Source organism: Artemia franciscana, chromosome 14, assembly GCF_032884065.1.
Source record: "Artemia franciscana chromosome 14, ASM3288406v1, whole genome shotgun sequence".
In the NCBI taxonomy this organism is placed as follows: Eukaryota; Metazoa; Arthropoda; class Branchiopoda; order Anostraca; family Artemiidae; genus Artemia; species Artemia franciscana.
In genome coordinates, this window is record NC_088876.1 from 32,930,159 (window position 1) to 32,942,514 (window position 12,356).

The 12,356-nt window shown below is 34.1% G+C and overlaps 1 protein-coding gene across 1 annotated transcript in view; it reads right to left on the minus strand.

Moving 5' to 3' along the window:
- LOC136035601 (uncharacterized) overlaps nucleotides 1–12,356 on the minus strand; it is a 17,462-nt gene extending 5,106 nt beyond the window's left edge. The window contains exons 1-3 of the mRNA XM_065717480.1: nucleotides 12,281–12,356; nucleotides 9,055–9,150; nucleotides 453–642 (exon numbers count right to left, since the gene is read on the minus strand). Coding sequence (XP_065573552.1) covers nucleotides 474–642; nucleotides 9,055–9,150; nucleotides 12,281–12,339 — 324 coding nt within the window. The 5' untranslated portion in view covers nucleotides 12,340–12,356 and the 3' untranslated portion in view covers nucleotides 453–473. The remainder of the gene's footprint in view (nucleotides 1–452; nucleotides 643–9,054; nucleotides 9,151–12,280) is intronic.

Genomic DNA, 12,356 nt, shown 5'->3' on the forward strand with positions numbered 1-12,356 from the left:
GAGGTGGGAAGAGAAGATTTGCTTTTATAACAGAACAAATATGATGTTTTGGAAAGAGTAATAGGGAATCGAATGGCGTCATTTCTTTCTCATGTTTCCTTCAAAAGAACCCCTCACCTTCACTATTATCACGCTTTTTATTTTTACCAAACTTCATGTATAGCCAGTGAGGTTTTAGAACGTATTGATAACAAAGGTATTGTCAGGGCATTAAAATGTAAAATTTTTTTTGAACGATTAAGTAAATAACAAATCGATGGCAAGAAATGTCCCCTCCCCTTACTAAACACTATTTTTATGACTTTCCCAATACTTTCTAATAATTTTTACATGAGTCACCCATCTTTCAATTTCAAATCCGTATCCCCCCTAAAAAAAAAATTTGCGTACGAGCCTGATTAAGAAATATATAGAGAATAATTCAAACAGAAATCATCGATATGGGTTCTTACCTACAAGCACGTGAACACCAGCTAATAGAGATCCAGCCCAAATAACGAATCCTTTTCGAACTGAAAATTCAGCGATAACGTCATCCATAAAAAAGCCAAAAATATAACAAATTCCTTCAACGACAAATCGACACATGAATGAACAAACGAGAATTGTCCACGCATATCCTCCGCCAATTGGTCGAATGTACTAGTATTAAATAAAAGCAAGTATTAAATAAAATAAAAGCACTGGTATATAAAAAAAATCAGGTTAATTGATTACCTGACACACATACACACACACAAAACAACTGTACAGGAAAGAAAAACACGAAGTATTACAATTTGGAAACACAGCTCAATTTCTCACGGAAAGACCTGTTTCTCAGCTACCGTCAATGTTAAACTTGTAGTTACATTTCAGTTCAAGTGCTTGAGCCGAATAGTAAGAAATCTTCAAGGTTTAGATTCAGATTAGTTTTTTAAAGATAGAGCAATATCAGCTGACAATATACCAAACATGACCTACAAAATAAGGGAACATACACAGTAATCTTGACCACGAGAAGTTAGACAAGATCCGAGAGCACCACATTCACGGCCGTTTTTGGAGAAAACCTGACAGTGGTAACCCAAAGCTAGAATAATTTTTTATTGTACTTTCATCTTCAGAGGTTTCCATCTCTAGATCAAAGGTGACTAGTCACTGTACAGGAGACACCGAATAATTTACAAAGCTTTAAGTTTACGACTTCAAGCTTCAGATTTAAAGTGTCGATTAAAGGTCGTAGTACCTAATACAGTGCCATTTTTCATAAGAAGTAGTTTTGAGCAGTTCCAGAGAGTTATCATAGAGCTATATCAGCTGACAATAAACCAAACATGACCTACAAAATAACGGAACAAACACAGTAATCTTGACCATGAGAAGTTAGACAAGACCCGAGAGCACCACATTCACGTCGTTTTTGGAGAAAACCTGACAGTGGTAACCCAAAGCTAGAATGATTTTTTACTGTACTTCCATCTTCAGAGCTTTCCATCTCTAGATCAAAGGTGACTAGTCACTGTACAGGAGACATCGGGTAATTTACAAAGCTTTAGGTTTGCGACTTCAAGCTTCAGATTTAAAGTGTCGATTAAAGGTCGTAATACCTAATACAGTGTCATTTTTCATAAAAAGTAGTTTTGAGCAGTTTCAGAGAGTTATCAGCTTCAGAGAATTAACATACCTACATGGCAGGAGAGGTTGTGTACAAACAGTTCCGGACAGGGAACCCAAGCATTTATCGATGTTCACCTTCAAGGAAAAATATTTATAGAAAAACGGTTCATCATCTTACCAAACTCTCTTAGGTCTTTAATCGACTTTAACTGTCTTTAATCGATAGTGAAGAGATATTTACTGCTGATGATGAACACTGTATATGTCTCCGAAATATCCAGTGAAAATTTTTATATTTGTTCACATCGATTAAAAGGTTTCATCCCTATTTTGAACTGTTATACTTTTGCCATGGAAAGGCAGGGTGGTCTTCAAAGTTATCTACTTTTTATGTGAAATTATCATTAAACTTTAAAGCAAAAACAGTTTATAATTATCCAATTTAGATAATTAAAGACAATTTAGATAATCAAACATGATAATTTCTTTAAAGAAACGTAAAGGCTATCCCAAAGAAATCAAGCTGATTTGCTTATTGATATGATTTTCGATATATTGGGGTAGTACTACTATCCAAGCTTTCATTTTGCAACATATTCTGCGACACTATTTCTTCGTTTCTTCGTTAATCAAATAGAATAAGGAATATTTTTTTTTCAATCTTCGTCTATGGGAATTGCAATAGTACCCTTGCAATGCTTCCCAGTCTTATCACGCCAGAGATGGAACAAAGAGGGTCTCTTTGGTGCCCCATGGCACTGTATGATGGAGTTATCAAGATGAATTTACAATAAGCACATAAATATAAGTAATAATTTTTATGAGTCACTGAAGATCTCTCTATGCTGGTAGCCCTGGCGGAAAAAAGAAGTAAAAGAAATAAATAACGCGAGTTTACTTTTAGCAAAAGCAAAGAGCAACAATAAAACACAAAACGAACAGAAATTATTCAACATATGAAGGGAGCTGCTCCCTCCTTAGCTCGCCCTCTACAGTGAAAGCATTTGTGAGTACAACAAATGTAGTCAACGGGGTTTATGCAAGTGTTAAATTCACCGATTGCCTTTTAAAACATTTGAAGTGAAAGTTTTGTTGTTTAAAGTAAACGTACATCAATAAACAGTTCCATTCGTAAGGTATGATGAAAAAACAGCTTTTTAAACCCATTTCACTTTCACTTTTGCTGTAGTAGGGAACAAAAAGTCCGGAATAATTTATATCGTTATTTAGTTTTAATACTATTTTTTATTTTGAACTAAAAAAAATGTTTTCATCAGTTTTCTGTCCGTTTTAATACGCTACACAAGGTTGTCCCACATTTGAGGATGGCTAGCACCCCCTCAAACCAAAAAATTTAAATACAAGTTTAGCTTTTGCAGAACAATGCTTTGAGAAAGAGCTAATTTGGTTTATTTGCTTTTTTAAATAATGTATAATTGTCCAAAATGAACCACCGTCTCTACAATGAGAGTGAAGCTTTAGCCCCCTTAGTGATCGTACTGCAGGCTTAACCCTATATTTCGTAACATATAACATAATAATGTTATTTATTACTAGGAAATTATTGGAATTACAATCTAAAGAGGTTTAAAATGAGGTCACCGTACTATCGATATTTTAAAAGGCGCAAACACTACATTTTTCCTCCTTAGGCTCCTTAAAAAGTTAATGTCCTTAATTGCATTGTTTGAGAATTTTTCTCTCTTGAAAACTTAATCCTCTGTTGAGCAGACTGGCATTTCAAATGGATTTTCAGTCAAAATAGAGGCAGTCCAAAAAAAGGTGTCTAAGAATTATCTTAATTGTGAAGTCCATTATATTTCCCTCTTTAGAGAGCAAAACTGGTAACCTTCAGGGAACGGAGAATAGAAATGTTTTGCGTTTCCTCAACAGTGGCCCCCATAAACCTAGAAAAAGCTATTTGTTAGTCAAATACCTCCCCCCCCCCCACTTCGACCTCGTCTCTCTTGTTCTGCTTTAGCAAAAAAAAAACCTTTTTTTACACCAATAAAATTTTCCATAGAAAGGCATAGAAGTACTTTTCCCCGTACATCGTTGATATGTTGTATATGTCCTCTTCCTCACCCCACTCCCGTTTTGCCACTCATGGCATAATGTTTATATTTTCAACTTCAAAATTTTGTATTTTTCATTCACAAGACAAAATTGTCTTTGTATTTTATTTCCTTTACAAATTTTACCAATCGACTCCGGTGTGCAAAGTCGGCCCATATTGGCTTGTGATAGGACGTTAAAGGCTACTTTTGAACTTACTCAACTAGTCTATTCCTTCAGGATCAGTTCTGGGATTTCACAGGACGCTGGCATCAGAATTTTCGAATAAAACCATCGGACAGAAGAATACACAAAATAAACGCAAAATAATTATTATCGCTTGAGATTTCAGAAATAACAATACAAAAGAAAATCCCCTGAGACACCCAGAACTTATAAACAAAACTATAAATAAATGCATTTTTGGTTCAAACTTTTGAATTCATTGGTAAAGACATTTATCTAAAAAGGTAAAGGTAAATGATGCGGCAATAGATCCTTAAGGTCCAAACCAGCGGTGCTGATCTCCATCTCAAGGCGCTTCAGCCAGGAAGTACAATGGGGGGGGGGGTGAGGGCCAGTCATCCTATGCTTTTGCACACCCTTCCTGTTTACCTTCCCCAGATTTCTCCTGGTACCCATTTAGAGCTAAATAAAGACATTTATCTAAGTTCAATCCACTAACTAAAGTCAAACGAGAAATTGAATTTTTTTTAACAATTGTGAATTTATACAACGACCTCCACAAAGCTCATTTTTGCCATATCCCATTTCATTACTTGACCTTTCTTTTTGGAAATTCCTTACCTGTATCGCCCTGATCTTAAATAAAAGAAGTTCAGATCATTATTGTACTTCCAGACACATAAGCAGCGAGTTTAAGGGGGGTGAAGGGCAGAAAATATACAGAAATTTGCGAAAAAATTTGAATGAAATCATTAAAACTAAAAGATTATAGGAGTAGAAGAGACACTTTGAACGGGGAATGTCATGTTGTAAATTTCGAACATGATAAGCGAATCTCAAAAATCACAGTTTAGGTATATCAACCTTCATACAATTAAGATAACCACATAAAATAATCAGCATAGTCGTCTTTAGTTTTGCGAATCAGATTTACAAACTGAATCAAGCTTTGGAACTTTCCCTTTCCAATGGAGCTTTATCTTTTTTTCCTTTTCCAATGAAAATGAAAGAAAAACCATTTTCAATGAAAATATTTAACCAAAGGTATTATTCGAAACCGGGGGCGGGGAAGGGGGAAGAAAGGAAAAAAATTTTGGAGGACAAATGCTCCTTTACCCCCGCCTCCCTTCTTGAAACCACTGCCTTTTTTCTTCCCAAATTCACTTTCAAACAAGATCATCTTAAATTTGAATTAATCAATGCCTTAAGTTTTAACATTAATATACAAAATTCAGCGAAATAATATAAGAAGGAGAGAGGAAACAAAAAGAAGAAAAAACGCTCAATAGAATACATTTTCAAGGGTTTATGGAGCTCAATCTGAAAACTCCCAAGAGATAACTTACTCCGGTTGCATGAGAGCCATGAACATCTGCAAGGGTGATCCCAAATCTCTCCCCTTAAAATGCTATTTTAAAGAAAACAGTCTTCTATAAGAAAAACCAAAATATACAAAACAAGGCTGCCTTGCAAAATGAAGCATAAATTTTCTTTTTTTTTTTCTTTTTCAAAAATTCACTGTTGAAAAGTTATAAAAATAATAAAGACAAATAATTCAGAGGCAACAACCCAACACAAGCGCTCATCAGGAGAATACACTGGCCTATAGGGTTTCGCCACTTTAAATTCTCTACCCAGCCAAGTGTTGTGGCTACCACAGAATATCCATGGCATCCCCGTGTCAGGTATCACCCCCAAAATACATGCCTATGAAAAAAAAACAGCAAATGTAAAACAACCAAGTAACACCAAAACAAGCTTATCCTGTTAATATATCCCTCTTTTTAGCAACAATAGGTAAACTAAATATGATAAAATTTACCAAATCAAAAAATATTAACACATTGCAAAAAAAAAAAAATTAATGAACTAAACAATTATAGAATTCATCTTTACCATGTGGTTATTTTAAAAAAAAAATCCGCTCTATTAGAAACACAATTCAAAATAAATGGCGCTGCATCATCATTTGTCGAACCTCCGAAATTAGTTGAAAATTTCTTTAAGTATTTCCAGATAATTCTTTTGATATTTATTTAAAAGTTCGTTATAATGAAAACTAAATTTTTTAAATTGCCAAGTTAATTTATTTGCAGAAAAACCTCTTGATTTCAATTTTTGGCTTAAGATTTTACATCTATTTTTAAAATCAATATAATTACTACAAATCCTTGCATAACGAAGTAACTGTGAGAAAAACGCAGAATATGTGATATTTGAGTGTATATTACTTTCAGGGAATGGGAAACTAATCACTTCAAAATCAAAATCATCCGTTTTATTATACATTTTAAAACTTAATTTATTATTATCACAAATATTAACATTTAAATCTAAGAAATGATCTTCACGACCAGCGCCATGACTAGGTTCAAGAGTAAGCTCTGATGGATATATATTTTTAGAAATATCAATGAAATCCTTACAATTTAAGACCAAAATATCATCTAAACATCTTTTATTATTTGACAAAACATGTTTTAAACTATTTGGATTATTCTTATCCATCATATATTTATATTCTAGTTGACTTAAAAACAAGTCACCTATAAATGGGCTGGCGTTCCCCCCCATGGGAATTCCCACAATTTGCTTGTACAAATCACCACCAAATCTTATATAAGTATTGTATAAAACAAATTCTAATAACTCAAAAATCATATCCAAGCTGTAACATCTCAAGTTAACTGTGGTATTAAAGCAATTTGTCAATATAGCTTTTTTATTATAAGTGTCTATTTTTAAGAACCTTTTACTAGATAAGAGGAAAGATTTCTTGATAACAGTTTTAGCGGGAAGGAACAGGTGCAAAAAGGCCCCCTTCTCCCATACACTCACCACCTTCCAGATACTTGTGTAGACACATCCGAAAGTAGAAGCATGAATGGACCTTGAAACATGCAAATGGTGAAATGTGCTTGAATTGCAAAACAAAAGACAAGGCTTTCAATTAGCTCATCTGTGTTTTTACTATCACTGGCATTATACTCAATCCGGAAACCAAGAGACCTTATTAGCTATAAGATTGGAATAAACATTATTCCAGCTGTTAATTTAGTTAGACCCTTCTTTTGCATACTATTTAGACTAACCTTTTCTGTTCAATATTAACAAATCAAAAGGGATTTTTCTATTGTATATATAAACTGCTTTTAAATCTGGAAAGCAATTGAAGGTTGAGAAATTTTATCATGAAAATCTTGAAACTTGTTGCAATCGAGAACCATATCTAAGAAATGATAGTTTTAAAGGTCATATCATGACACAACATAGTGTTCAAAAAACAAAGGTAAATTTGTCTGCAACTAAATAAAAAACAGCTTCTTTTCCTAGGTTGTGTAACTACTTATGAAAGTTCTTAAGCCGAACTGGCCAGACATGACAATAAAAAACCAAGAGAGATAAAACTCAACAAAAAGAAAACTTCAAACAAGACGACGGCCAGTAGAATTGAAAGACTAAAACAACGCGGATATTTCGCCTGTATCCAAACAAGGCGTCTTCAGCACAAGATAGAAAATTAAAAGAAAACTAATCTAAAAACAAAATAAAAACCACCACCAATAATAATAAATACAATTGTTGCTACTTATCCACGTAGGGAAAAGCAGCTATTTGAGTTACTTCAATGAGAATCAAAGAGCAACTGATGAAAAATTATGAAAATTGAAACTTAGTTAATTATTCTGTTGCGAAATAATCCTCTTGTAAGCTAACATTGAAGCAACTCTTTTTGGTCTAGTGGGTAATCTTGTCCCCTGGTGATTGTGTAAAATTTTAATTCTCCCATCAACTATTGGTTCATTTTTCAAAAGAATATCATAAAGTGGGTCAATATTTAAATTCCCTGTCTCTATTTATTGAAATATTAGCAAATATATATTTTTTAATTTCTATAGCCTCCCTCGCCCACTGAGAAAAACCTCTAACATTAGAAATAGCTGTAGCCTCATCAAATTGTATAAAATGTTTGGGATAGAAGAATGTATGTTCAGCTAGAGCTGAAACAAAAGTTTTGGGAGGCTTTCTTAGGGTTTTTTCTATTGAGTTGTGATGCTCAATAAATCTTTCAGTAAATTGTTGGTGAGTTCTACCAATATAAAACTTTTCACAGCAACAAGGAATTTTATACACCTCACTAACTAAATCTCCTTGGGTTAAATCCTTCCCAGAATTAAGAAAACTACCTAATGGTCTCACTGATTGGAAACAAGTATCAATGTTGGCACAAAATTGTAACTAGCAATTGTAGTAAAATTCAATACTACTACTAATAACTCACTGCAGCACCAAGCCCTGTGAGGCAACCAAGGGTACACATAATCCTCCTTCATCTGTATCTATTCAAATCCTTCTGCTTTACACCCTCCCAAGAAGTCCCTATTTCCCTTAAATCTTTCTTTACAACATCATTCCACTGCAACTATGAATAACCTGCTTAACTAAGAAAAAATTTACAATAGGATTAGTGTGTTTTCCCTAAACTAATAAAGTAAAATTTGTAATAGGTTAACTGCTCTACAAAAGCAAGACATATATAGCAATGAAGACCAGACTGCCTTTCCATCACAAAGACCTAAAACAAGAAGAACAATAGGGAGATTCACATGCTAATCCTGTTTAAGTTTTTTCTTCTTATATATTTCTGTATTGCTGAGGATGGCCCTTGGACATGGGGCTGAAATAATCATTCTAATTTGTTTCCCATTGTCTTGAGAAATTCCCATTTGTTTATCTTGTTTCAGGTGTTTGTGGTGGAAAGGCAGTGTGGTCTTTGTTTCTATTTACATCTTATTTATGGGGGAGCAGTTGACCAACAATAGATTTTACTTAATTAGTTCAGACAAAAACATTATCCTGTTGCAAGTTTTCCAGTGGAAAGCTCCGTTCTAGCAGGCAAGCAGGCATTCACCACTTTCAAACTGAAGATGGACTAAAATCTATAAGTGTTAAATATATGCGGCAGTTACCCGGCCCCACAGCCAATATATCTTCTTTGAGTGACAAATAGATAAATTTACAGAAGCAAAAAAGCGGCACTTTCCCACGGGTCCAAAAGTGCTGCCGTGATTTTGGCTGGGTTTATCATACGTTTTTTCGGACTTTGGTGTCTTTCATTTAGCATTATGGCTTTCCAAAGATTAAAATGTTTTTTGTTTTTTTTAGGAAGTTCAGGTTCCTTTTCACAGTAGAAACCACAAAAAGCCTACTTACTCTCTTTCATCTTCGTCTTCGTCAGGAATTTGTTCTGACGCAACATCATTGCTTCTATCTAATGATTGTACTGGAATGACTTGTACTGGATCTCTCCTAAAAAAGAACAACTAAAAATAGAACATCGGAATTTTTGGCGTTAAATTATATACTATCTCATTTTTGGCCTGTTTTATTTCGCAAATGACGAGAAAATGCGAATGAAAATCAAACACTTTAAGAAATAAGTATTAAATAAAAGATAATAAATCGCTAACAGAAACAGAGGAAGGGAGAGCTCTAATAGAGAATCTTGGTTTCTCGATGGCTTTTATGAAAAACTTGTCTTAAGATTGGCTCTTCCAAAGTTTACACATTTTGTAAAAAAAAACGTCAATATCATGGAATATCCTTATAGAATATTGGAAGCAAAAAACATATTTTCCAAAGCCTCCAATGATTTGTTCTTCTTTCCCAGAAGCACTTCCTATGGAAGGTGTGGTGGTGTAAACTTCAGAGGGGCTCATTTGATTGGAAACCTCAAGTTCTAGTTCCCTTTTAGAGTCAAAACTAATTTAAGGAAAATTACCCCTCCCCACCAAAACCTTTCCACCCAAATTCATCAAAAAAAATTTAAGATAACTTTTTTGTTCAAAATAGTTCATAGATAAACTAAGAAAATCTCCACAAGCGTTGTAAGTTATACCCTAGGGCATATATGTTCTTATGGATTGCTGCTTCTATCAACATCAGAGGGAGATAATTTGACTGAAAGTCTAAAGTTCTATTTGCCTTTTTAAGAGTCAAAAGAGATAGGAGGATAAGAAGCCCCAACCCCACAACCTTAACCCACAAACCCATCAAATAAAAATTTTGAGATAGCGATTTTGTTAGACAGTTCAAAAAACAGGCAAAAAAAAACTCTGGGGTAATCCAAACACCAAGATCCTGGGGGCAAGTATTTTAAGTTACACGTCGGGGGAATATGATGTTTTATTTTAAGAGATGGTCACATAAACCTTAGAGACAACCCATTTGATTGATAACTGGAGGTTTTAGTTATCTTTTTAGGAGTCAAAAGTGATCAGAGAGCTTTGAGCCCCTTATACTCCCTCTTTTCGCCAAATGCATCCAATCAAAATTTTGAGATGGACAGTAGGTTTCAAAAAGCCCAATGACCACATAACAAAACTTCAAGGTCAACACAAACCCTCACAGAGCCCAAGGCAAAGACTGTAACTTATGCCCCATGAGCATTAAAAGTTTGTATGGAAAGGGTAGTTGTAGGAACTTTGAGGGGAAATCAAATGATTAGAAATTGAAGTTCTAGTTCCCTTTTTAAGAGTAAAAAGTGATCCAATGGCAACTAGTCCTCCTCCCCCACCAACTGTCTTTTCCCCAAATTGTCCATTCAAATTTTTTATATAGCCATTTAGGTCATGTAACAAGAACTCCAATGATGACACGTGAAACCTTATAAAAGTGATAAAAGTATAAACCAATAAAAGTGAAACCTTGCAAAATAAATCTTCTGCTTAATTGAAGTACAACAGAATTGTTTTCAGCTTCATAACTTTGCTCACTCCCATTTTATAAGGTTTTAAAGTTATGCAAATACATTTCCTAAATTATGAAAAAAAATAGTGATATGGATCAAAATTCTACTCAAATAACAGGAATTGCATTTATAAACTAAAAGCAGAGAAAAAACAACTAGTAACTTAAAATTAAGGTAAAATTTCGTTTTGTCAAAATTTCAATAGGTAATAGACCTGTCATGTAGGCAAATTTCAGGGCCCTCTAGAGGGAGAAGGACTGGAGGTGGGTACTTTAAAATACCTTCCCAGAACATATTTTAGCCTGTAGACGCATCCCTGAAAGTTTCATTTTCTTAACCTAACCCCTTTCTGAGATAGCAAGAAGTCAATTAACTAGAATTTTACCACAAATTTGTAAGACTTTTGTATAAGAGGAAGATTAACATGGAAACAACAATACCTTTCTCCAGTATGTTCTTGGCCATGAATTGAAACCTGAAATTTTCATTTTCCTAACCCAACCCCTTTCCAGGATAGCAAATAGCACCTAAACTAGAATTTTACCAAAAAACTTTTATATGGCTCAGAATTCTACTCAAATAACAGGAATTGCATTTTGAGAACTACAAGCAGAGATAAAGCAACTGGTAACTCAAAATTCAGGTAAAATGTTGTTTTGTCAAAATTTCAATAGGTATAGACCTATCATGTAGGCTAGATGACTTTCAGGGCCCTCAAGAGGGAGATAGAGCAGAGGTATATACTTCAAAATAACTTCCTGGGACATACTTTTGCCTGTAGACCCATCTCTGATAGTTCCCTTGAATTTTCCTAGCCTGACCCCTTTCCAAGATAGCAAGAAGTCACTAAACTAGAATTTAATCAAAAATGTTTTCAATATAGTGTAATGTTTATTTTGGTAAAATTCTAGTTTATTGACTTTTGGCTATCTTGAAATGGGGTTAGGTGAGGAAAATAAAACTTTCAGGGACAGGTCTACAGGCTAAAGTACATCCCAGGAAGGTATTTTGAAGTACCCACCTCTACTCCTTCTCCCTCTAGAGGGCCCTGAAATTTGCCAACATGACAGGTCTATACCTATTGAAATTTTGACAAAATAACATTATACCTTAATTATCAGTGGCCAGTTGGTTTTTCTCTACCTTTAGTTTTCAAAATGCAATTCCTGTTATTTGAGTAGAATTCTGAGTCAAATCAATGTTTTTTTTTTTAATTTAGGAAATGTATTTGCATATCTTTAAAACCTTTTAAAAAAGGATTGAGCAAATTTGTGAAGCTGAAAACAAGTTTGTAGTACTTCATTCAAATAGAAGATCTATTTCGCAGTTTCACTTTATAACACACATATTTTTAAAGGTCAGGACCCTCTAAAGGGAGAAGGAAGTGAAAGTAGGTGCTTCAAAATATGTTCCCAGGATATAATTTATACTGTAGTCCCATTCCTGAGTTTCATTTCCCTAACTTAACCCATTTCCAAGATGTCCTAAAATCAATAAACTATAATTTTACCTTCATTTTGAGCAGGAGAGCTAAGTTTAAATATCAATTTCTAAAGAATAGTTAGCTATACTGACACCACTGTTGTCTATTTAGAACTAGTTAAATTAGCCACCTAAAGATTTTCCCATCTTTCCCTTACAAGAAATACTAAACTCTAAAATACAAGAAGATACAAACGTTCAACTTACAAATACGTTTGCTGCGATTTAAAAAGATAAATTCTGCCCACCCACCCACTACCCACCATGATTTCTTCAAAATTAA